Source organism: Gekko japonicus, unplaced genomic scaffold (genome assembly GCF_001447785.1).
Source record: "Gekko japonicus isolate JY-2015 unplaced genomic scaffold, Gekko_japonicus_V1.1 scaffold5, whole genome shotgun sequence".
Lineage (NCBI taxonomy): Eukaryota > Metazoa > Chordata > Lepidosauria > Squamata > Gekkonidae > Gekko > Gekko japonicus.
Window position 1 is genome coordinate 1,592,935 of NW_015168652.1, and position 26,619 is coordinate 1,619,553.

The 26,619-nt window shown below is 42.2% G+C and overlaps 1 protein-coding gene across 1 annotated transcript in view; it reads left to right on the plus strand.

The window, feature by feature from the left end:
* RELN (reelin) overlaps window positions 1-26,619 on the plus strand; it is a 585,476-nt gene that overhangs the window by 232,243 nt on the left and 326,614 nt on the right. The window contains exon 6 of the mRNA XM_015415052.1: window positions 2,559-2,637. Within this exon, the coding sequence (XP_015270538.1) occupies window positions 2,559-2,637 (79 nt within the window). The remainder of the gene's footprint in view (window positions 1-2,558; window positions 2,638-26,619) is intronic.

The following is a 26,619-nucleotide window of genomic DNA, read 5'->3' on the forward strand; positions in this document are numbered from 1 at the left end:
CAAGTCTCATTTCAATCACCTGTCCTGTCACACTATTTTATTCAGCTGTCTTATAGTATTCCCAACATCCACACGAAAATAAGGAACCAAAAGGTGAGTTAATTTTTTACAATGCCAGTCCTTGCCCCATCTCTATATTTCAGTTCTTTTTTTTCCTGATTTCTTCCGTTCTCTTCTACATGCCGTTGGTCTTTAAACTCCTGTGTCTTTATTTCCTTATTGACTTCTCCATGATTCCTTGTAGTTAGTTGTGTGAGCACACTGTATTTCTTTAGTCCGTTCTTTACTTTTTTCTCTCTTGTTTGTCTCTTCCCTTTTCTTTTAAGTAAGGTCAGCAAACAATTTTTCCTTGCTGCTGTTTTTAGTTTTCCTTGTCCCTCCACGAATCCTTCGGCAATATCTGACTTCTGTAACAATTCTTCTGTATGTTCAGTCTGTTCGACATATATTTCTCTCTCCTGTTCCATTTCCAGCACCTCATCTTTCCTTTGATTTTCCTGTATTTTTCCCTTGTCTTCCTTAAGCTCTAACAGTTCATTACGGGGGTTTCTCAACAAGTTTTCACATGTTGCTTTAAATGTCTGTTTCATTTCTTCTAGGAAATATTTTTGAAACTTTTCCCATTGTTCCCTCGTAACATCACAGAGTTTTATATCTCCATCTATTTCTTGTCTCTTGTCTAGCACCTCCATTTTTTTCCAGTTTAATCAGCTTCCTATATCACATTAACTTTTAACGGGTAATACTAAGCATTTTATCTTACCCTTCGCAAGTCCTGTAACATTTATTTCCCGGTCAAGTTCCGCGGCCATTTTCTTCACGCTCAGGGGAAAACCATACTGGGTACATAGTCCTTTTTACTCGACCAAAATATGCGTAAAACCATTTTTTCAAAGTGAGGTATCGAGTCCATCAAGTAACAACAACGAAAAAAAGGTTTAAAAACCGGAGGCTGCGTCTAGGTCGAACATGGCGGCCATGTTCTCCCCTGTTATCGCTCCTGCTTCGGGGCAAAACTGGTCACCCCCCCCGCAACTGCCGGGTCACGGGAGGGGCCAGAACAAAGCCCCCTGCTCCTGCACTCTGTCGGAGAGTGCGGGTCGGACTCTCCCCATTCCTGGGGGGCCTGAAAAAAGCAATAACGGGTCGGGTGGCTTGGAGCCCATCGAGCTCCCACCCGCCCGTCATCGCGCCATAACCGGAAATCCCAGTCTGTTTTCCTTTCCATAACTCCAGCAAACACTCGTTAAGCATAGAATAAGTCTCTGTAAAGATGTTTTCCAAATAGCAGATAGAAGATTTCAATGATTTATTTAGCCCCTTTGCTTTAATGCACAAATTTCCCAAAACTCTGCCGAGCTGCCTGTCATAAAAGTTTTGCCTCTGGGAAAGATTTATGGGGGCAATCCAGTGTCCTTTAATGAGTCTGATGATTGTAAAAAGAAGAAGAGAATACTCACAGAGTCTTTGCCAAGATGATTCTGGCGAGGTGTGAAGGCTCTTGTTTGGGGTTGTTGTAGCTTTCCAGCCGTGGACTCCCACAGCTGGTCCTTCAGAGCTTCTGCTCAAGACGAACTGAAACCTGCACCCGCTGTTGCCACAGACGGGGGGCTCAGTTTAAGTCTTCTGCTTCCAATCTGAGGATCTGGTGGACCCTTGTCAAATCTGAAGGAGTCCAGAAATGTCAAGAAAGTCCCCTAAAAAGACTCCAAAGGCTGGTGAGACCCAGAGAAGCCCGGCCACTCAAGCCACACAGTAGCCCGGCTCCCAACATAAACTCTTGTTGTGGTGATGTACCCTGAAAACTTTGAGACTGACCAAATGGCTACCTTGCCAGCGGTTCTCTCTCCACAACTCAGTAGCAGCCCTTTACTCAGGTTCTTACAAAGCCTCCAAGCAAGACCCACAGGCTAAGAGCCACTCCAGCTCGCACCTCTGGTGAGGAGCAGACTTTTGTCTCAAAAGGCCCCTTCCTGCCCAGCACAGCAGAGCCCAGCAAAGGAGGGGGTGGGGCCTGCAATCAACAGCACTCCACAGCAACTCACTCAGCCTCCAACAACCCCCAAAACACAAACAGCCCCAAACGGACTTAAACAGAATCACTCTCCATCAGGCTACAAGATCCCAACTCACTCTCAGGTTCCCACACAGCAGCTAGGAAGGCAAAGGGAGAAAGACAAAATCCCTTACCTTCTAATAGCAGCAGCTCACCATGCATTTGTGACTGTACAGGTGAGCACTCCATGAGCTACAATGACAGGTAAGTGCAACCATGTTTTCTCCCCTTCCCATTTTAATTTTTGCCTTTATTTTGGGTCATGTCCTGATTAACAAATTCCTGATTATACATACCTATTAGTTCTCCAAATGTTGAGAAGAAGCAGAGGTGGAAAAATGAGTACTCGGAGAAATTGACTTTATGAAATTTAAATAAATGGAAGAGAGTTGAGGTGTTTTTCAATCACATTTTGGGGGTATAAGAATGGCAGTGAGGAAGGGGAGAGAGAGGCTGTTGTGTCTGCATATGATAGGAATTCTTTTCCTTGTTTCCTTTTCAGCCGAAATGCACAGTGACAGTATTATTCTACGGGATGACTTTGATTCTTACCAGCAGCAAGGACTGAATCCTGCCATGTGGTTAGTTTCTAGTTTCTGCTTCATTTTTATAGTTATTTTTGTACACAATATACATTAGTTTTAATTGTCTTCACTGTGTTGTTTTTCATCTTAAATGTGACAACAGCCAAAATACGCTATATCCTTTAACAGGTGAAAGGAAGGCCATACCATATCAATGATGTATGTTTCGCCTGATGAAATAATAAAAGGATGAGGAGTAGGGCTGCACGAAAAAGGTAGAATAAAAGTGGGTAGCCTGTAAGGACTCTAAAGCAGGGGTCTCAAACATAAGGCTTGGGGGCCAGAACCAGTCCATCCAAGGTTCTTATCCATCCTGCAAGCAACTAGTGTGATGGAGGGAATGGGAGCCTGTGGGAGGGAGGGAGTGGGCATGATAGAACAACTTCAGCATGACAGAACAACCTCGTCTGCAGCAGTCAAACAGAACCCCTTTGCTTCAGTTGCAGACTCACTGGTAAGCTGGGAGCCACCACAGCTGCATTCATGCCAGCCCAGGGATCCAAGTCAAGGTCACTTGCCTCTCTGCTCAGCCTGAAGCTCCATGGATGATGTCCTGGATGTCTGTGGGGATTGGTGTTTGCATGTGTGTGTGTGTGGGGGGGGATGCAGATGCTCCTCTGCTGGGGCCACCCTCCCTCATGGAACACACAGTGGCCTTCAGCCATAGGTGGCTACTGCCTTGTGGGAGGTTGGTGCTGGCGATCTCCGGCTCTACTGGTCACCGGGTGGCCTGGGGTCTCTGCAACATGCGCGCCCTTGTGCACATGGTGCCCAGACAATCCAGTGGCCTTTGGCCTGGGACAGCCTCCGCTGCATGGGGGTGACATGGCTTGCCGGTGATCTCCGGCTTGAACCCCCAGCATTGCCCCACCATGGATCACCTGGCAGCCTTGGCCAGAGGCAGCTGCTGCCACACAGGCATCTCTGGCCTATCATGCTTTGCTTAGCCTGGGTCTGCTGTGCATGTGGCCTTGTGCCTGGGGGTTAGCTTGATTTGTCTTCCCGGTCCCCTCAGGGGCAGGGGGGAACTTGCAACACCCAGCCACTCTACATTTTTACCCTGGGGCCTGGGTTCACAGCATTGGTGGCAGGAACAGGCCCAGGAAGGGGTTTGGCTCCCCTCCAGGCAGCACAGGGGCGTCTTCCCAGTGCTGCATTGCTGACTTTCCAGTCTGCCCATGTGGGTTTTCCTCTGCACCCATTCAACTGATGGGGCCTTAGAGTGAGGACATGCCAACTTGGAGCTTACCAGCTGCTGTCCTTTATAAAATTTGTACACAGATCTGCCTGGTTCTTCCTCTCCTGCCTGCCACCCTTCCTGATTTTGCCCTTTGTCCATATGACTAACATTGTTGCCTTCCTCTCTCCCTACCTGCCCGCATAGTCTTCCCTCCCAGTTGCCTTGAGTTATTTTTCCATAGTTGGCATTGGGGGTTTCCTAGGCAACACAAAATGATTGCTGAGATCTCATAATAGTACCTTGTGATCTCTCATCCACCATTTGGGATTGCTAGGTAACTCTATATGACATCACCTGCCTTGCATAGATTGTTCTTTGGAATTTTCTAAAGATTTTCAAGCCTCTTGTCAGGCATCGGATCTGTTTTTTTGTGGGGAGGGAATTCCAGAGTTGAGGTGCTATTCCAGAGAAAGGACTGTTTCTCATCACCACCTGCCTGGTCTCTGAAAGTGGGTGCAGACAGAACAGTGCCTCAATAAAAGATTGTTGTTGTTGTTGTTGCTGTTCATTTCATGCCTTCTGTGCTTTGACCTTAACTTTTCTAGCAATCCTAATTAGGTAAACACGTCATACAAGAGAAGCTACTAGTAAAATGATTCTAATAAAACTCAGCAGCAGTGCCAGGACCTGGAGTCTGCTACTCAACTCTCTACTCTTGTTTCACAGCAGGCTGCAGCTTGGCATACCCGTTAACTGGGTGCTGGATAACAAAGCTTTTACTGTAGTTTCTACTGTCCGATTGACTGCAATAATTATTTCATGTGATTTTTAAATGCTTTACAAAGACTGAAATTAGAAATATAACAAGAAGGAGGACCCGCGATACTCGTGGGGGGGGGAGCTCCATGCGGAGGAGGAGGAGGAGGAAGCAGCCACAGGAAAGCCTCCCCCTCTTCCCCCAGCATCAATGGTGAGGCCCATGTGGCTCCCGCCGGAACCACCAAGCCTTCCCCCCCACCCCCTGGCACCAATGGCGAGACCCGCACGGCTTCCAGCTGTTGGGCCTGCCAAGTTCCCCCCCCCGCAGCAGCGAGGTCTGAGCGGCCGGCCAGCCCGCCCACCAAGCCTTCTCCCGCCTTCTCCCCCCAAGTCTCGAGCAGCAATGGCAGTGAGCCCTGTGCGGCTCCCAGCTGCCAGCGGCTCCGAAGCTGCTCTTTTCCCCCTCCCGCCCCCGCTCCGAAGCGAGGGCCATTTTTCCCCTTCCCCCCTCGCTGTTCTTTCCCCGCCCCCCCAAGCGGCGTCGGACTTCGCAGAGTGTTCCCTGCGCATGCGCATGCGCAGGGGACGCTCTGCCAGTTTCGGGGGGATTTAAACATCCCCCCGATTTTTTTTTCAGGGTTTCTGATTTTTGTGCAGACGTGGGGACCGCCCCACGTATGCCCAAAACTCTCCCTCCCCCCGGGTGCCCCCGGTGCGCGGATTTAGCTATCCGCACACCAGAGGGCGACTTCGGTATTAGTATATAGATGTGTGATTTCTCTATATTCAACTTTACCAAAATGAGTACATAGATGGATGTTAGTATGAAAGCTATTTTTTTTAAATGTAGAAATTTAGCTTGGCTTTTTATGGAAGGATATCTGCATATGTTACCCTATAGTTGTATCTACAATTTTAAGATTTCTCAGTTGGCAGGGGCAATGAGCTGTTGAAAGAGGTGAGGAATGAAACTGAGGAACCCTTGCAGTGGGGAACACAGCCCGTTTTCAATATCTATATCTAGATACCAATGGCTAGCTACCATGCAGATAAAATAATCTACAATAGTCTGCTCTGGCTACAATTAAAGGTTCTGAAAACCTGGGGCGGAACCGGTGGCGCATGGCGGATGCTTAGTTTCTGTGCTCCCAACCCCTTCTCCCATATTTCTACTTGAAATCAGTACTCAACGCCTTCATGCCGGGAAAAAAAGCTAGAAAATCTTCTGGAACTATCATAGACAAAAATCGAACAGACAAGACATTGGTACGTACCTTCTTTTCTCTGATAACCCCCTCTATGCCCTCGGCTCCGGCCTCGCCTGTAACACCTAAAATGGTGGCGGACTCTAATCCAGATAAAAATAACGAACCTATAACCCGTTGGGACCTAACCAAGTTAAAGCAAGACATACTTAGCTCGATGTCAATTCTAGTAATGAAGCTTTTGCAACCAATCCAAAACTCTATGCAAGATATGGCTAAAGAAATCAAGGAGGCAGCTAAGGTAGCTGAAAACGTGGCAGAAATGGCACTGACCCTCCAGGATGAAGTAAGAACCTTACAATCATCAGATCATGCTATGCTTACTAGAATTGTGGTACTTAAGAATAAATGGCGATAATACAACTTAAAATTTCACAGATTTGAGGAGGGGGCAGACGAAACCATGGAACTGGCTGTATTTATGTCGGGATGGCTTGCTCAAATGCTTGAACTCGAAGACGGAATCGCACCAGCACTTGTGCGAGCACAACGCTTAGGCCCTCTGGCAATGGCCCGCAAAGACAGACCTCGAGATATCCTGGTTCAATTTGTTTACCAACGCTCGAGACAAGATCCTAAAGGCTGCAAGACAAAAAGGAACTTTGACTTTTAAGGAACAAAAAAATATTGTTCTGTTGGATCTAGCTCCGGAAGTCCTGGAAAAACTACATAGACTCAGGAAAGTCACAGTTAAACTAAGTGAGGTAAAAATTTGTTTTAGATGGTCTCCAACATCTGACATCAATGTCTTTAAGAATGGTCTACAGTATCAAGCTTCAGACAGAGTATCTGGTAAAGCGCTGCTTTTCGACATGGGAATAAAGCTCTCTAAAAGAGAAGAAGGTCCCTGCCACATGGCAGGGAAAACACTGGCCAAAGTGTGGCTTTTAAAAGCCGCACCAAAAAAGAGACGCTGCGGTGGGATCCCACAATCCCCTGAGCCGTGGCGCCATTGCTCCCCGGCACGATCAGATGCCGGGGAAGAAGAGACGATTGGGAGGGGGAGGCTGCCGAACTGCGCATGCTCGAGCATGCGCGATACGACCGGGGGCCGAGGATCCGCCGGCAGAAAGATGCACCGGCGATCCCACGGCCGGCAGTGATGCAGCCTTTCAGAAAGAACCACCTAGGTAGGTGGTTCTTTTTTCCTGCAGGGTTTGGCCGGGAGGGGCGGATTGGGAACGGGCTGGGAACGGGCACAGCACGATTCCCAGATGTTGCTGTGGGATCGTGCCCGTTTGCTGCAGCCCCGATCCGTCCCTCTCCCGGCCCAAAACCTCTCGTGTGGACAGGGCCGAAGATAACCTGATGGAAAATCGAACGTTTACAATCGAACACTCAGATGAGTGCTACTTTTATGGCTTTAAAAGCTTTTACTGCTCCTTTGCAGTTGTAAACCATTGTTTTCTTTTGCCTTACAATACGAAGTATAAACCAATAATAATGTTACAGTACAAGCTGTTTTGAATGTTTAGACTAAGTATTAGTTACTGAATACTCTCATTCTTATTGAACCTTGAACTTTTATTGAAATCAGGATGTTTAGATTTCAAATGTAGTTTCATAGATGTTTTTCTTATTGCTATATATATATACACACACACACACTTATAAAATGTATTCTATAAGGTGTTGAGTCTGCTATAACTTTTGACAACTGGGGAGAAGGGGAAGGTGGAACTTCATAACAATCTAAAACACAAGATACAACCCCACCTAGATTTTTATTTTTTGCAATGTGTATCTAGCTGTAGTGACAAGATTGTACACTCCTTTGAATTGGCCTGCAATAGGTCAACCTCCTAGATACAAACCCTTTTGAGGGGGTTTAGATGTTTTGCATTTTCTATTATTACTTTTAAGGAAACAAGATTTTGGCAACAGTTAAAGTTAAATTACTATTTGTTTTTGAATTAAGCATGGTTAAAGTTTAGTATTGTTTTTGGGTAGCGTAGTGTTAGTAGTGCTTGGAAACTGAAGTTTTGTGCTTTAATTAGACTTATTGATGCAACAAATTAAAATCTCTACTTGGAATGCTCAAGGCCTAAACAACAAAATAAAACTAAAGAAAGCCTCAAATCTATGGGCTAAGGAAAAAGTTAATATTCTCTGTCTTCAAGAGACCCATATCAAAAATTCAGATAAACCAATTTTAAAGACAAAATGGTTCCACCAGCAGTTTCAAGCCCCTGGCTCTTCTAAGGCTAGGGGAACTGCTGTTTTGATTTCTTAAAAATGTCCCTTTTCAATGTAAGAAAACAGAAGTCAATCCTGTATAGAAATATTGCTTCTATATTCACATGCCTTCTCCTGTGATGTCTTTTGATAACATGCCTTATTTCCTGTTGTCTTATTTCCTGTTGCAAACCAAATGGTGAGGCCACATGGCCTCAATAGCCATGCCATAAACCCACATTCTTTCACACTTTCATGCCAAAAGCCAGACCTCATGGCTCCACTTTCTGGCCCACATGCGACTAGTCACGTAGACCATGAAGTAGCTGGAGTTTGGGGTCAGATGACTGCAGGCGGGGTCCCAAACTTATAGCCTATCCCCACACGCAGCTATGAAAACCAATAATTGGGCACACTCCCTGTCCACTCGTGATTGGCCGCATGGCCACGGCTAATCATGATTAGCTTGGGGTATAATTGTTTGATCCCTATGGGAGTGAGTCTCCTCTTCTTGTTATCGAGTCTCTTGTTCTCTTAGCTCTGAGACTCTTTCTCCCTGTTTTATTGCACCTGAAATGCTGTCTCTTGGGAGACAAAGAGTTGCTTTTTGAACTGGAGCACATGGTTGTGCAAGGATGGGATTTCTCCTCAAAATTCCTTGGTACTTGGACTATCTTGGACTGATGAATACTCCTGACTGGGTAACTATGAATCTTTAATGTTTAGTTAAGGCAAACAGCCCTAGCCTTTGTTATTTTTGTAATCTCTGGTAGTCTATGCTAAGCTCTGTACTGAATAAAGATCCTTCTTATTTCTAATTGTCTCTGGTGTTGTAACTGAATCCCAAGTCTAAGTCTTGTGCCTAACCCTGACCACATATGCTACCTTGGTAAGAATAAAAGTGTGCATCTCTGAATTGAGTTGCTAATGTGTTCTGTCCCAGATGCCAACTAAGGGCCGAATCTCTCCCTTAGGAAAAGCAGGGACTATTGAAGAGAGATTCTGGTGGCAAATTGTTCTGAAACCAGAGAGGGTATAGATCATCTCGTGGTTTGTTGTTTAATGTACTGAAAAGTACAGGATTCCCTCTCATCCCTGGACTGGCCTGGGTGGGCTAATCCTGTACAGATTCTAAGGGGTGATATATATTTATACAGGGAGATATACAAGGAGATCCAATTACCATTGTGTCAATCTATGCTCCTAATGTTGATCAAATATCTTTTTTAAAAGTAACACTGAAAAAGCTTATGGAATTCAAGCAAGGAGAAATAATTATATGTGCTGACTTAAATTGCACTGTTAACCCAAATATTGGCAAGACTCTTAAAACCCTGCTTCATAAAGAGAAGCATTGGAAAATAACTGAACTTGACAATGTCTTTAATTTTTTTGACCTAGCGGATGTCTGGAGAGTAAAAAACCCAGGTAATCGGCAATATGCCTATTATTCCCCGAGACATCAGGTATATACCCGTATTGTCTACATTTTGGTCTCTAAGGCTTTTATTTCCAAAACAGATACATCAGAAATTGGTCCATGTATCCTCTCAGACCATTCTTGAGTTTCATGTAGGTTAGTTAAACAACAAAATGACGACAGAGGGTTTGTCTGGACTTTGAATAGTCTTTTATTGCAAAATGAGGTCATGTGTGAAAAAATCAGAGATAAGAACTCAGAATATTTCAAATACAATGCTGACTGTTCAGCTTCACAAACATCTATTTGGGAGGCCTTCAAGGCCTTCATGAGGGGTCATTTAATATCTTTGACTTCCTCCTACAAGAAAAACAGACAAAAAGTTTTGAGTGACTTGAAATCTAAAATTAAAACTTTAGAATTAAGACATATGAGATATGGAGGTAAAAAAACGCTTAAACAACTCCAGCAAGAAAGAAAAAAACTGGAACTTATGGAAACCTCACATATCCAAAAACAACTTCTATTCTTGAAGCAAAAATATATTACCAAAACACCAAAATCTATTAATATTTTAAAGCATAGGGTAGCACAAAAAACATCTTCAATGATTTATGCAATCCGGGATGAAAAGAATAATATCCAAACACCACCTAAAAACATAGCTGCAGTATTTGCAGAATTCTATTCTAAGTTATATACATCAAGTAATCCTGCAAAATCAGATATTTACGAATATTTAAACTCCATCCAATACAATAACAAATTAACACATGACCATGGGGACTTCTTCGAACAACCTGTTACCTCAAAGAAACTCATTGAAATTATTTCAGCTATGAAAAACAACAAAGCCCCAGGTAGAGATGGGTACCTGGTCGAATTTTATAAAATATTTAAATCAGAGCTAGGTGAGCACCTTTTAAAAACCATAAATCATGTTTTACATACAGGCTCCATGCCTGCTCCATGGGTGGAAGCGAGGGTGGTTATTATTCCAAAGCCTGGTAAAGACCCATTACTACCTGCTTCCTATCGTCCTATATCCATCTTGAATTCAGATTTTAACATTTTCTCTTCCATTCTTGCGTCTAGACTGTACAAAATTATCATGAAATACATACATAAAGATCAAGCCGGCTTCATGCCAGGACCCAACATAACTGACAATATTAGAAAAACTTTAAATATTATAGAACACTGTCAAATCAACAAGGTTAATTCTCTAATACTGTCAGTCAACGCAGAGAAAGCGTTTGATAGGGTGGAGCCTAGATATCTTATGGAATTATTACATCACATGCATTTCGGCCCAAAGTTCCTTCAAGCAATACAAGCGATCTATAAGAAACCTAAAGCTCAATTTTCTGTTAATCAACATTGCTCACCAGATTTGCATTTACAGAGCGGCACTTGCCAGGGATGCCCCCTTTCCCCTATATTATTTGCTATATCTTTGGAACCCTTGGCACACACTATACGTGATGATCCTTCAATTATAGGCATAGCTATTCACTCTTATTTATGTAAGATGAGTCTCTTTGCCGATGATGCTATTTTTTACATACAGGACCCAGTAATCTCATTGAAACCCTTAATTCAAAAAATAAGTGAGCGCAAATTGTAGTTCCATATTGGATGTATTAATTTGAAAGTTATGAAAATTTTATTTTATTTGTATTTTGTATTTGAACTATATGAGGAGAAATTTAAAAAAATGCAAAAAAAAGTTCTGAAAACCTGAGGAAAAACCCAGGTTTGCATAACAATCTAGTGTGTTAAATTTTAAATATAAATATACAAATACAATTTTGTTCTGAGGTCTCCCCCCAAATTAAAGAGCAAATTCTGTTCATATGCAGACATCTGGGGGGGGGGTTTGCTGTAACAACACAAAATGGCACCCAACATCATGGTGGTGGTGGTGGTGGGGAACAAAGCAAGCTGTAGTGGGAAGACAGAAGGAGAGGGAATAAAATGAAGCCTGCTGGCAGAGTGGGGCAGGGAATAGAATTTCCCCTCTTGCTGTGAGTTCTTGGTGCCCAATGCAGATAATATGAATAAATTAATAATAAGTTATACAACAAATTAAATCCATACCTAGGGGCTGGCTGGGTTAACTGAAGATCTTTTTCAATGTAAATTATAAGGGAATGTAAGTGTATCTGATACAATATTTAGGCATTGACTACCAATAAAATTCTATGATATATTCATCTGTAGTGGTGCTCCAGTTTTATCAGGGACTTTGGAGGTGGATAGAGTTGTTCAGCGGTGTCTGCAGTTGAGTAACACAATGGTCAGTTTCAGTATGTTTTCTCAGTGTGTTTCTTTTTCATTATCAAAATGTGCTTTGATGTAATAATCCCTTTTTGCAAGCATGTAGTTCTTCAGGAACCAGCTTTATTATTGTCATTGATGATGAAGCTGTTGCAGTTATTGAATGCAATATTTTGCATTTAGAATTTTACTAAGTGGTGTACAAAGAATCAAAATAGACAGGTCTCTCCTAAAATGGCTTACAGTAGAATCAATTTCCATTCACACAGGGGAGAAACAATGAGCATTGTAGCTGTGAGCTGGGTTTGGATATGTATAGATATAGGGTTTTGGTTTTTTTTAAGAATTCATATTTATATCCTGCCAACTTGTTTCTAAAAAAACTATTTAGGCAGAACATTGTCTAGACCAACCTATACCTAAAAGTAGTAAACAACGGAGTCAAATCGCTGATTAAAACATGGCTGTAGTTACAATAGCATCAGCCAGAGTTTGCTTCCTCTTCGTCTTGAATGGGCCGACTTCAGCAGCCAAGAGCAGCAGTACCAGACATTTCTTCCTCCATGTGCACACTCCCTCCCTCCCCTTAGCTAGCAAGAAATACTTTGCCAGAGGAGCAGCTCTATTCACTGCCTCTTGTCTCCTGTGCCAGGGTAGGCATCAAGGGCACTTAAGCCACTTGCTCACTCACCCTCCAGGCAGTGATAAGTGTCCTTTTATTTATTTACTTGTTTAATTTATATTCCATCTTTTTCACTGAAGCTCAAGGCAGATTACACAAATTTATGTATTTATTTAGTACATTTTTATGCCACCTCTCCAGGAACCTGTTTATGGTGGTTTACAAAATAAAAATAATAAACAAAACTTTAAATTTATTCACTGAAATCCAGCATTAAAACCAGCCCAGCATAAAAATATAAACCATAAAATAGACTACTGCTGTTCCTAGACTAAAATAGTGTTTTAAAAAATCAATCTTTTAATTAAAAGCCTGGATGAACAGAAACTTTTGGCCTGTCACCTAAAAGAAAAACAAGATAGTTGCCAGGTGAGCCTCAAGGGAAGGGCATTCCATAAGCTAGGTGCCACTAATGAAAAGCCCTATCTTTGGTTGCCTCCCATCTCCTCTGTGGGGGCACAGAGAGCAGGGCTTGTGAGGTAGTTCTTCGGTGGTAGGCTGGACAATATGGGAAGAGGCGGTCCTTCAAGTACCCTGGCTTTAAAGGTAAGAAGCAGTGCTTTGAATTGTGTGTGGAAACAAATGGGCAGCCAGGTAAAATAGAAACAATGCATTAAGAACAGTATAATACATATACAAAAAGTGTAATAAAACTGCATTACCAAGCTAGAGACCAGCGCACCAAAAACATGATAATACATATAATAAAGCAGTAAGAAACATATAATAGTGTCAAAAACTGGATTGCAAAATTAGAGAAACAGTGAAACAGTATAATATACTATGAGCAAGGCAATGAAAACAACCTAAAATTTCACGGACATAAACAATGACCCTAATTCCTTTTATAAACAGCCCCCTTTTTGACGTTTCACTCCTGGGATGTTACACTTCTGGGAGATTGGTAAAAATCTTTTCTTGCTTGGCTCTGAGTTTTCTTCACAGCTTCCTTCAGTGCTTATGGTTCTGTGAAAGGACAGCAGAGGAGAAATATAGTGCCGTGAGAAAATTAAAGTGATGTTCTTGTATGAGATGAAGAAGACTTGAAGTAAGCTGCCTAGGCAATTTATAGACTTGCTTACAGCTACATTTGCTATTTAAATGGTAAATGGTGTCAAGATGGTATGAACCTTGTAAGCTGGAAAGTCCAGCTTCTTATTTGATGCCCCTGTTGCTATGACTTATGTGCAGCTGGCACACCATCCTGCCCCCTTCCCCCCACAAAGCACCAACTCTGAGCCATTTAATTTTTGAAGTAATACATTTCAAAGAGGACATGGAGGCTCGGAATCAGGATTTACTCAAAGCTGTTCATCATTTTATGAAGAAAATAATCCTAAAAGAGATGAAAGATGATAAAGAGAGAGAGGTTCTAGCTACCAGAGCTCTTCACAGTATTTCATAAACCAGATTAGCAAAGAGAAGTAGCTGAGCAGCAAAGCCACTTTATATGCATAGAATTTGAGAAATTAGAAAGAGAGAAAAGGCCTAATAAGGTCATCCAGATTAACCTATAACTGGTGCTTGTGTCCCCTGTGCTATATTTACAGAGAATGTGCCCTAAATATATATTTGTACTTGTATTTTTAAGCTCAGCAAGAGGGAAAGGAAGAGTTAAGGGAAAGAACAGTAAACTGATGGTGGTAGTCAAGCTGAAAAGGAATATTAGAGTGTATTGGCAGCTGAACAAGTACAACGATTTGCATCAATTTAGTCAGAACCAGTATTACATATTTTCTCCAGTGCAAAGTTGTCAAGTGATAGTGCCTGGGCTCGACTAGGCCCTTTGCAGCTGTCAGTGCTCCTCCCTGCTCCCAGTTGCCTCATTCCAAGGCAGGAGAGAGGGATCCCATTATTGCTGCTGAGGTTCAGTCTCTCAGGACTCAACTAGATCCGGCATGTCCAACTTCGAACAGGTAGTGATCTATTTTTTCCAGACAAAAGTGCCGGTGATCTACCACCATGAAAATAAAGTTTAAAATTAGATTTTAACCCACTAAACTTGGGTTCCACCGCCTCCCCCCATTTATAATGCGCCTTCTGTCATTTACTGGTAAGCAAAATAAGCAAAAACAAAACAGGGAGACGAAGATCCAGAAAGAACTGCGAACATTTTTTATTTTTTATTGAGTTATGATTTTCTTTAACTGGGCTGGTGATCTACCTCTGACCCCTCCACAATCTACTGGTAGATCGCGATCTACCTGTTGGACATACCTGAACTAGATGATACACAGGACTGCTGAGAGCCGCCCCTGGACAAAAATTCCATCCTCCCTCTCAAATGTAACCCTGATCAAAACCAAATATGATCAGCTTGCAGCTACCATCCATTAATAGAATAATAATTGTTCATTAAGTAAGAAACATTAAGGGAAATTTGGAAATGATGATTACAGAACAGATTTTACTTAACTTATTTACACAGTGCACACTGCGATAAGGTATGGTTCCAAAAACCCACTTTCAAATGACAACCACCTAGCACATGGCAACGAGTAGAGACAAAATCTAGCTGATAGTATTCTGTGAGCTCTCACTTTCCCTCACTGACTTGCTTTGAAAAAGAAGGGAGAAGAAGAAGAAGAAGAGAAGAAGAAGAAGAGATTGGATTTATACCCCGCCCTTCATTTGGAGTCTCAGAGCGGCTTACAAACTCCTTTCCCTTCCCCTCCCCACAACAGACACCCTGTGAGGTGGGTGGGGCTGAGAGAACTCTGACACAAACTGCTCTTTTTCAAGGACAGCTGTGCCAGAGCTTGTGACTGACCCAAGGTCACATCAGCAGGTGCAAGTGGAGGAGTGGGGAATCAAACCCGGTTCTCCCAGATTAGAGTCTGCGCACTTAACCACTACACCAAACTGGCTCTCAAGAGATTTGGTGAAGATTATCAGAGCTAACAGGGATACTGTTTTTTGCCACTGGCACTCATGGGAACCATGGCACCTATAGGTGTGTTTCTTAACAAGTACTTTCTTCTTCCCCCAAAATATTTCTTTTCTGAGACAAAAAATGAGTCCTGGCAGATGATCGGAGTCCCACATCTGCACTAACTTTAGAAAGCAACTCTAGACTCTGGATACCAAAATCCAACTGGCTCCAGTTGTCGTCTCCCTCCCCTCCCTTCCCCTTCTGCTGCTGCTCCTTAAACAGAAAGAAAAGGGAAGCAGGAGGGAACGGAGAGAGACCACCCATCCTCCTCTCCAAGCCAGAGAGTAAGATTTCTGAGTTTTTAAAAACCAAGTAAATTCCCTATTCTTAGGCCTTGCTCTAGTTAGTTGGATCCTGTCCTTGTTTACTCAAAGTGTGACTGAATGGCCTACTTACATGTACATATGCACAGGGGGATTGCAGCCTTAAATCCCCTCCCTCACTTCTCTCTGTTTTCCCCACCCCCAAATCCATCCTGCATGCATCCCTTTCCATTCACCAGCACCAAATGCCCCCCACAAACCCCTGCAATTAGCCTTACCCAGATCTAGGAGTTGCTGGCTTTTTTCTTATTACTAGCTCCTGCTCCTGTGCTTCTGACAGCAACTTGAACAGCAGGAACAAGCCAGTAGTTCGTGTTTGCTCTGTTTTGTCAAAAAGTTCCCTTGCTAAAAGGCGAAAGATTTATGCGATCTGAAGAGAAACCAGAGTATTTAAACCCAGAAATGGTCTACGCAGCAGAAGATGGAAGGATATTGGTAATAAAGATTACAAGACAGCAGAAAAGGATATTAACAGTAAACATCTACGCACCAAACGAAAAAACAATAACCCTTTTTCAAGAAATTAAGAAATGTACTAATAGAATATAATACATCAGAAATATGTATAATTGGAGATTTTAATGCCGTAACAGATGGCAGCAAAGATAGAAAGACACAAGCGACGCAGAAGAAATCAGGAAATAGACTACCACGGGAGTTCTTTGATATAATTGAAGAACATACCCTCGTAGATGCTTGGCGAGTACGCAATATAGAGAAAAAGGATTATACATTCTACTCAGCAAGACATGGTTCATGGTCCAGGATTGATATGGCGTGGCTGTCAGTTACCTCGGTCCCTGATATAGCCGATGTGGAAATCCTACCCAACACTTTCGCTGATCACAGTCCCATAATGGTAACGTTAAAAGATAGACAACGAAGGACAAGATGGAGAGTGAATAAAAACTTAACAAAAGATAAAGAATTTGATAAGAAAATCAAAGAGGAAATTACAAATTTCTTTAAACAAAATATACAGCCAGAAACACCAATAGAAGTCGTTTGGGACGCATTTAAAAGTCTGGGAGACATTTAAAGCATATCTAAGAGGATGTTTTATGAATCAAGAGGCCTGGAGAAGGAAACAAAGAAGGAAAGACTATGAGAAAATCCAAACCCAAATACAGAAAGAGGAAGGAAAACTCAAAAATATGCCGACAGGCAAAGGGAAAAGTCAAACTAAACTGAAATTATTACATCACCAAATGAATTTAATACTAACCCAAGAATTGGCTAAGAGTATAGAATACGCCAAACAATACTATTTTGAGAATGCTAACAAGCCAACAAGATGGTTGGCATACAAAATCAAGAAGCAGGAAGAAAGAAAGATGATTAAAAACTCTCAAAAATAAAGATGGAGAAGAAATATACAAGATAGAAGAAATAAAAAAGAGAATAGAAAAATTCTACAGGACACTCTACCAACAAGACAAACAAAACACCGAGTTAGTATGGCAATACATTAAGGAGACAAACAAAAGGGGATTTAATGAAGATCAAATAAAGATATTAAATGAGCCCATTACTGTGTGTGAAATCACAGAGGCAATTAAAAAACAGAAGAAAAGCAAATCGCCGGGACCGGACGGGATTCCGGTAGAAATATACCAGAGATACGAAGAACAGGTTATACTTATACTGAAAGATTTGCTACAAAACATAATTATTTCAGGTAGAATACCAGAAACTTGGAAACAAGCAATAATAACCCTAATACATAAATCAGATACAGATGGGACAGAAATCAAAAATTATAGACCAATATCCCTACCGAATACAGACTATAAGATCTTTGCATCTATATTAGCAGCAAGAATGAAGAAAGTACTAACACAAGTAATACACAAAGACCAAGCAGGATTTCTACCGAGAAGCCATCTAAAGAATAATATTAGGACAATCATAAACGTACTGGAGTACTACGAAATAAACTCAGATAAAGAAATGGCATTAATATTCTTAGATGCTGAAAAAGCCTTCGACAACGTGAATTGGGAATTTATGATCCGGAAATTAGAAACATGGAACTGTGGTACAAACTTTCTAACAATGATCAAGGCTATTTACAACAAACAAACTGCAAAAGTACAAGTAAATGATGATATGACGCAAGACATCGAAATTCAAAAAGGAACCAGACAGGGTTGCCCTCTGTCCCCATTACTATTTATCTTTGCTTTAGAGACGTTAACAGATCAAGTAAGAAATAATGAACAAATTAAAGGACTTAAGGTAAAAGGAGAAGAATTTAAATTGCAAGCATACGCAGATGATTTGGTGTTTATATTAGAAAACCCAATGTCCTCAATAACAAAATTGACTCAGGTAATACAGGACTATGGACAGGTAGCGGGACTTAAAATTAACTTAAAAAAAACAAAGATACTGACAAAAAATTGTGTAAAAACACAAAAAGATAAAATTCAAGAGTTATCAGGAATGGAAATAACTAAAAAGATCAAATACTTAGGGATCATAATGTCAAGCCGGAATAGTACCCTGATAGAAGACAACTACAATAAACTATTAAGGGAAGTCAAACAAGATTTAGAAAGATGGAAAGATCTAAAAATATCATTGATGGGGAGAATCGCGGTCATCAAAATGAATGTATTACCGAGATTTATATTTCTGGCACAAAATATACCAATCCTAAGGAAATTTAAATACTTTAAAGACTTTGAGAAGACATGTAGTAAATTCATATGGGAGAATAAAAAACCAAGAATTAACAGGAAGTATATGCAAGATAAAAAAGAAACAGGGGGGTTTGGAGTACCTAATTGGAATTTGTATTATAAGGCCGCAGCACTGACGTGGATAAGGGATTAGGTAACGCTGGAAGATTCTAGGTTGTTATCTCTCGAAGGAAATAATTTGGCTGTAGGTTGGCATAAATATGTTTGGTACGAAGAAGGGAAACTTCCCAAGAGCTTCACAAACCATACCTTAAGGGGAGCATTAATGGAAATTTGGAAAGAAGTTAAATTGAGACACTATATAAAAGTACCTAAATGGGTGGCACCAATGGAAGTGGTAACGATGTCAACATTGATGGAGGAAAGAAGGAAAGTTAGATATGAAGATTTGCTGGACGAAAATAACAATTTAAAATCAGATGAACAATTGAATAACCAAAATATAAAACTCACATGGTGGGAGAAGACCCAGTTACTTGCAATATATAAGACAGACAAAAAAAAAAGGATTTTATAAACAAAAAAACGAACTGGACAGGATTTGGCTGTCCTCCAGCAATAAACTTATCCAAAAATTATATAAGTTACTGATGGAAGAATGTATGATGGGAGAAATGGTGAAAGGAACAATGGTGACGTGGGCTAAAGATTTAAACTATATGTTAGAACCAGAACAATGGGCTAAAGTATGGAGTTCAATAAAGTTAATGCGGGCAATACCCTATAAAGAGAACATATACAAAATGTTCTATAGGTGGCACTGGACACCAGAGAAGATAGCCAAATGCTATGTAACATCTAATAGGAATTGTTGGAAATGCAAAAAAAACCGTTGGCACATTCATGCATATGTGGTGGAGGTGTGATAGGGTACAAAGATACTGGGAAAAAGTTTATCGAATGTTAAAGGAAATAATAGGAATGCAAGAACCTTTTAAGCCAGAGATAGCTTTATTAAATATGATTCCAGACATATATCATTGTACAGAGAAATATGTAATTATATACTTCTTTACGGCAGCAAGAATTTTACTAGCTAAAGTATGGAAAGAAGAGAAAGTACCTTCAGAAAAAGATATAATTGAAAAAATGTTGGTAGTAGTGGAGATGGACAGATTAACTTTAAGATTACAAGGAAAAAATGAGATATTTGAAAACCGATGGAAAATGTTTTTTATATGGATTGATAATGTAATTAGAAAAGACTCACAAGGATAAATAATGTAAGACGAAGATGTAATGTAAATAATGGAAAATGATAAATAAACCATTTTAAAAAAAAGTTCCCTTGCTGATTTCTATAGAGTCTTAACAGCCCTGCCCCCTCCATCAAATTCTTCTCTGGGGCATGAGATATTGAGAAGTCCCCCCTCCCCCCCCACCTCTTCCACTGTTATTTACCAGATGACAATCCTGCTCTTGTGGTAGAGAAGCTTCTCTATGCAGCTCAGGGAACAGGGAACAGGGAACAGAGAAAGGGGGCTTTTTGCAAAGCAGATCATGCAAAGAGGATGACGACAGATAAGGGACTGGCTGCTGCCATGCAACCATAGTACAAGGCAGAAGGAGCACATGATGCATGTGCTGCCTTCTCAGCGTGCAGAATGTGAGGCTGGCAAAGGAAACTGATCCAGCCCTCTCTCACTCTCATTCTGTGTCTGGGGTGGGGGTGTGAGAGAGGGAGAGAGATCACATTCCAGGAGGGGCTAAACTCTATTGTGTTGGCTGTTGGGCCTCCTGAAATTTATCCCCTCAGTCCCCTCTCTCAGAGGCCCTGATGATACATATGATATGAGTTGGGTCTAAGGTCCCCTGACCTGTCTTGTGTTGCCCATGTCATTGCGGAATTAACATTCTCAGGTAGTGCAGAGGTGGATTCAGCTCACAGGTATGGTGCGGTCCTCCTGTGTCACACCTGCTAGCCGAATGCAGCCCTGCAGCACTTGGGATTATTAGTGCCCCAATCTTACATGTGACATGAGCTGGGCTGGGGGGCCTCCAGCCCAACTCATGGCACACGTATTTTCTAGTTGATCCCTCACTCCTTCTTTTTGCCTTCTTTAGCCCAAAGAAGTGGGATGAGCAGGGGAGTGATGGGTAGCATCAGTGGCAGCAGGTCATTTTCAAGGGTTCCATCTCCACCCCTTTCAAAGTAACCTGACCATAAAGCTAAATGCCAGCTATTCCTTGTTCAATAACTTCAGAATTGCCTTCGGATAAAGCAGAAAAGTCAATTGATTCTGGTGCTCTTTTTTCCTGCACCAGCTCAATAAGGTGGATACCTCTTAGGAAGGCATTAGGAAAGCCACTCCACCCATCTAATAACTAGAAGTAACTTTTGAGTCGTTTATTCAGGGGCATTCAAATTCAGGCTTGCACAACCTGTGTGGCCCAGCAGAAGGAGAGAAGATCTGGGGGAGAAAAAAAAAGAGATAGGTCACACTAACCCAATCTCTGGGTGATCAAAAGACAACAGAAGAAAACAAAGCAAAAGGAAAAACACTGTCCAAACGAATCCACTACCTCTCTTGCAGTATCTTTCTTTGCTCCAGGCCAGAGTAAGAGCGTAATAAGAACATCAATAGATTGAACCAAAGATCCATATTTTCTGGTGTTCTGTTTGCAATACTTACAAGACAGGTGAACCAACTGAAGGTTAGTCTAGAGGTGTTGTTCATTGGGGATAGGTCTGGTATTAGACAGGACATTCCCCCGAAGATCTGGCTAGGTTTGTAGTTTGGGTGCATTTCTGGTTCTGGCAGCGCTGTTGGATAACCAGATGACATCTGTGTCCAGGAGTGCCTCATGGTGTACTTTGACAGCCATGGCTGAGATACCATCTGTGCGCAAGAATTTCAATTCCAGAGTCATACACATTCTGGTGATGCCTGGATTAGGTAGTGTAATGCATTCTGCCTTAGAAGCAGCTGCTGACCCAAAATTTATTTTGTTGTTGTGTTTAAAACTTTACAATGAAGCTGCTTCAGGGGTTCAAACTGATCAATTTGGGGGGCTGCATTTTGCATGCATGGTTGTCAGCTTGATCTTTTTTTAAAAAAAAAAATCACGTAGCTGTTGCTTACTTGTTGCTTTAAATCTTATTAGCTGTTTAGAGAGGGTCCTTGACTTAAAAATACGTTTATTGTTGTTCAGTCGCAAAGTCGCCAGGCCCTCCTGTCTTCCGCTGTCCTCTGAAGTTTGCTCAATTTCATGTTCGTTGCATCTATGACACTGTCTAACGATCTCATCCTTTGCCGTCCTCGTCTTCTTTGACCTTCAATCTTTCCCAGCATCAGGGTCTTCTCCAGTGAGTGCTCCCTTCTCATTTGGTGGCCAAAGTATTTGAGCTTCAGTTTCATTATCTGGCCTTCCAGGGAACAGTCAGGGTTGATTTCTTTTAGGATTGACTGATTTGATCTTGCATTCCAAGGGACTCTCAAGAGTCTTCTCCAGCACCATAGTTCAAAAGAATCTATTATTCGGCGCTCGGCCTTCCTTATAGTCCAACTCTCTCAGCCATACATGACTACTGGGAATACCATTGCTTTGACCATGCGGACTTTTGTTGGCAGGGTAATGTCTCTACTTTTTATCATGCTGTTTAGGTTCACCATCGCTTTCCTCCCAAGGAGCAGGCGTCTTTTAATTTCATGGCTGCAGTCACAGTGTGCGGTGATCTGGGATCCCAGGAACGTGAAGTCTGTCACTACTTCCACAACTTCCCCTTCTATTTGCCAAGGAGTGATGGGGCCGGATGCCATGATCTTAGTTTTTTTGATGTTGAGCTTCAAGCCCACTTTTGCGCTCTCCTCTTTTACCCTCAGCAAGAGGCTCTTTAGGTCCTCTTCACTTTCTGCCATCAGAGTGGTATCGTCTGCATATCTGAGGTTGTTGATCTTTTCCCCAGCAATCTTAATTCCCACTTGTGATTCATCCAGGCCAGCATTTCGCATGATGTACTCTGCATATATATTAAATAAGCAAGGTGACAGTATACATCCTTGTCGTACTCCTTTTCCTATGCTGAACCAATCAGTTGTTCCATATCCGGTTCTAACTGTCGCTTCTTGGCCCTTATACAGGTTTCTCAAGAGACATGTGAGGTGGTCTGGTACTCCCATCTCTTTAAGGACCTGCCATAGTTTGTTGTGATCCACACAGTCAAAAGCTTTAGCATAGTCAATGAAGCAGAAGTAGATATTTTTCTGGTACTCTCTTGCTTTCTCCATAATCCAGCCAATGTTGGCAATTTGATCTCTTGGCAAATGGAGTGCAGAACTTTAACAGCATCATCTTCTAAGACTTTGAATAGCTCAGCTGGAATACCATCACCTCCACTAGCTTTGTTGTTAGTAATGCTTTCTAAGGCCCATTTAACTTCACATTCCAGGATGTCTGGCTCAAGGTCAGTGATTATACCGTCGTGTTTGTCAAGGACATTGAGGTCTTTCTTGTATAGTTCTTCTGTGTATTCTTGCCATCTTTTCCTAATCTCTTCTGCTTCTGTTAGGTCCCTACCGTTTTTGTCCTTTATCATGGCCAGCTTTGCATGGAACGCTCCCTTGATTTCTCCAATTTTCTTGAAGAGATCTCTAGTCCTTCCCATTCTATTGTTTTCTTCTATTACTTTGCACTGTTCATTCAGGAAGGCCTCCTTATCTCTCCTTGCTGTTCTCTGGAAATCTGCGTTCAGTTGGGTAAATCTTTCCTTTTCGCCTTTGCCTTTCGCTTTCCTTCTTTCCTCTGCTATTTGTAAAGCCTCATCAGAAAGCCACTTTGCTTTCTTACATTTCTTTTTCTTTGGGATGGTGGTGATTGCTGCCTCCTGTACGATGTCACGAACCTCTGTCCATAGTTCTTCAGGCACTCTATCTATCAAATCCAGACCCTTGAATCTATTCTTCACCTCTACTGTATATTCATCAGGGATGCGATCTAGGTCAAACCTGAATGGCCTCGTGGTTTTCCCAATTTTCTTCAGTTTAAGTCTGAATTTTGCAATGAGTAGCTCATGATCTGAACCACAGTCAGCTCCAGGTCTTGTTTTTACTGACTGGATAGAGCTTCTCCATCTTTGACTGCAAATTATATAGTCAATCTGATTTCGGTGTTGCCCATCTGGTGATGTCCATGTGTAGAGTCGCCTCTTAGGTTGTTGGAAAAGGGTGTTCGCTATGACCAGTGTGTTCTCTTGACAAAACTCTGTTAACCTTTGCCCTGCTTCATTTTGCTTTCCAAGGCCAAACTTGTCTGTTATTCCGGTTACCTTTTGACTTCCTACTTTAGCATTCCAGTCCCCTATGATGATGAGGACATCATTTTTTGGTGTTAGTTCTAGGAGGTGTTGTAGGTCTTCATAGAACCGGTCCACTTCAGCCTCTTCTGCATCAGTGGTTGGGGCATAGACTTGGATTACTGTGATGTTGAATGGTTTGCCTTGGAATCGGACCGAAATCATTCTGTCATTTTTGAGATTGTATCCCAGTACTGACTTTTGCACTCTCTTGTTGACTATAAAGGCCACACCATTTTTTCTACGAGATTCCTGGCCACAGTAGTAGATATAATGGTCTTCTGAGTTAAATTCGCCCATTCCTGTCCATTTTAGTTCACTGATTCCTAAGATATCGATGTTCAGTCTTGCCATCTCATTTTTGACCATGTCAAGCTTAACTTGATTCATAGATCTTACATTCCAGGTTCCTATGTAGTATTGTTCTTTGCAGCATCGGACTTTCCTTTCACCATCAGACACATCCACAACTGAGCATCCTTTCGGCTTTGGCCCAGCCGCTTCACTCTTTCTGGGGTTACTTGTACTTGCCCTCTGCTCTTCCTCAGTAGCATATTGGACACCTTCCGACCTGAGGGGCTCATCTTCCGGCATCATATCTTTTAGCCTTTTGATACTGTCCATGGGGTTTTCTTGGCAAAAATACTGGAGTGGTTGCCATTTCCTTCTCCATGGGGATCACTCTTGGTCTGAGTTCTCTGCTGTGGTCTGCCCGTCTTGGGTGGCCCTTCACAGCCTAGCCCACAGCTTCATTGAACTACGCAAGCCCCCTCGCCACAACAAGGCAGTGATCCATACGTTATGAATACCTAAAATATTAATCGTGATAGGAAACAGCCATTCAGGAGGGGATGACTTTCAGTGAATAAGTGCCCCACTTAACTTAATCACTACTGTTTATTTAGCAGTATTTCTAATCTCAAGAGCTTTGGGACCACTGCAAAATCCTGCCCACACAGATGCCTCCCTTTCTGTTTTCAAAGGGAAAGGATCCCCAATGCATCCCTGGAGATTTTCCCCCACACATGAAAGCATTCAAAGGGACCTAGAAGGACTTGTTTCTTTCAATAATTCACCACTCCATGAGACAGCACCTGAAAAATTGCACTTCAGTCATTGGGCATATTGAACATATTGGTGCTTCATTCTGTGGGGAGTGTGAAATGGGTCACTGACTATTGCACACATAGCACAATGGTTCTCTCTTACACAGAGAAATAATCCAGCTATTAGCAGCCAATTTGCAGAACCTGGACTCGTTCCCTTGGGACTGAACAAGACTTTTTAATTTTATTTTTACAACATGGGACACTATTTAAACATTTGGGTTAAGGAAAGCAAGCTTTTACCAACAGAGAGAAATTTTAATAATAGCAGATCTGCAATCTCATGGGCACGAGTAGTCTTTTGGCAGCCTGTCCTCATGGAGCCCATCTGTTGCAATGGCTTTGTGCCTCTTTATGAGTCAGTTGAGCATTTTCGCAATGGTTTGGGTGCCTAGCAACTGTTGTGCAGTTACTTCAGTAGTGGACGAGGTTGTTGCATTTCTGTGCGCATCTAGTACTGGATGTATTCAGGTGGGTAGCCGTGTTGGACTGAAGCCACAGAAGAAAGTTTGAGTCCAGCGGCACCTTTAAGACCAACAAAGTTTTGTTCAAGGTATAAGCTTTCATGTGCAAGCACACTTCTTCAGACTGTATCTGAAGAAGTGTGCTTGCATATGAAAGCTTATACTTTGTTGGTCTTAAAGGTGCCACTGGACTCAAACTTAGTACTAGATATGCTTATCAACAAGTACTTTTTAAGAAGGAAAGACTATCCCCTGCTCTGTCTCAGTTTGAGAAAAACATATAACAAGGTAATAGAAGCTGGATGCCTTAAAAAAAAAGTTTATTTATTTGGATATACCATCACTTCTGCCTGCATGGGAACATTCTTGTCCGACTAATTCTGTCATTTCACCAGCCCCTTAGTGGATATTGTGCCCAACCAAGAGTGAAAAAAATGAGAACAGGTGGGGAAGGAGTGGGCAGAAAGTATATCTTCTTCAATCTCAGTAGATCTTTGGGAAGCCATCTGCAAATAAATAAAAATATCTCTCAGACGTCTGAGGTACTGGTGATCTGTGCGGCAGAAGCTGTATAATATCAGTCAGCACAGAAGCCTAGCTGTATTGCGGTAGGTGGCACAGCAGGGCCAAGGTTCACTCGTCCGTTGATCCTCAGACCACAGGCGGCAGCCAAAGAGGAAAGCCTGCCAAGTACCCATTAGGATTTACAGTGCCTTTTTTTTTTTTTTGCGTGGTACAGATGGGAAATGCCTGCCTGCTTGTTGCTTTTGTAAATTAGAGATACGTATAATTTGGTAGACCAGTGACTATAATTTTGATCTAGAACTTAGTTGAAGTAAATACAAACCAGTAGTAACAAAAATGAACAGTTCTGGAGGGATGGTCTTGTGAAGCTAGAAGGGAAACCTGGAGGAAGAGGAGAAGAGAATTAATATCACAGGAGTCCGCAATGTGTCCCATAATGCATGAAGCAGATAATACATGGATCTCGTGTTGGCCATTGTAATGTATTCAGCGTGACATGCCCGGACTTGCCCGGGCTGGCCAGGCACATTTACTCTGTAACTTCAGTCTCTAGACAAAGGATCCGAAGGATCCTAGCTGGCCCAATCAACGGGGCTAGCTTCCCAGCCGGGAGACCAATGGTCGCCCGGTTACTGTAAATAGCCTATCGGGAGTAGGGGGTGTGTTTAGGGTTTGGTGGCGGGTTTTTCTGAACAGATATAAACCAGCCTGCGAGCTGGTCCCTTGTCTTTTGTTCCTGACTAAATAAAGGTATGCTTAGCTGCAATCACTCTCCGTCTGCATACTTTTCACTGGCGACGAGGATGGGATCCACGACCCCATGAACAAAGACCCGGACGCCAACATGAGCACCGCACCGAGCCCCGACGC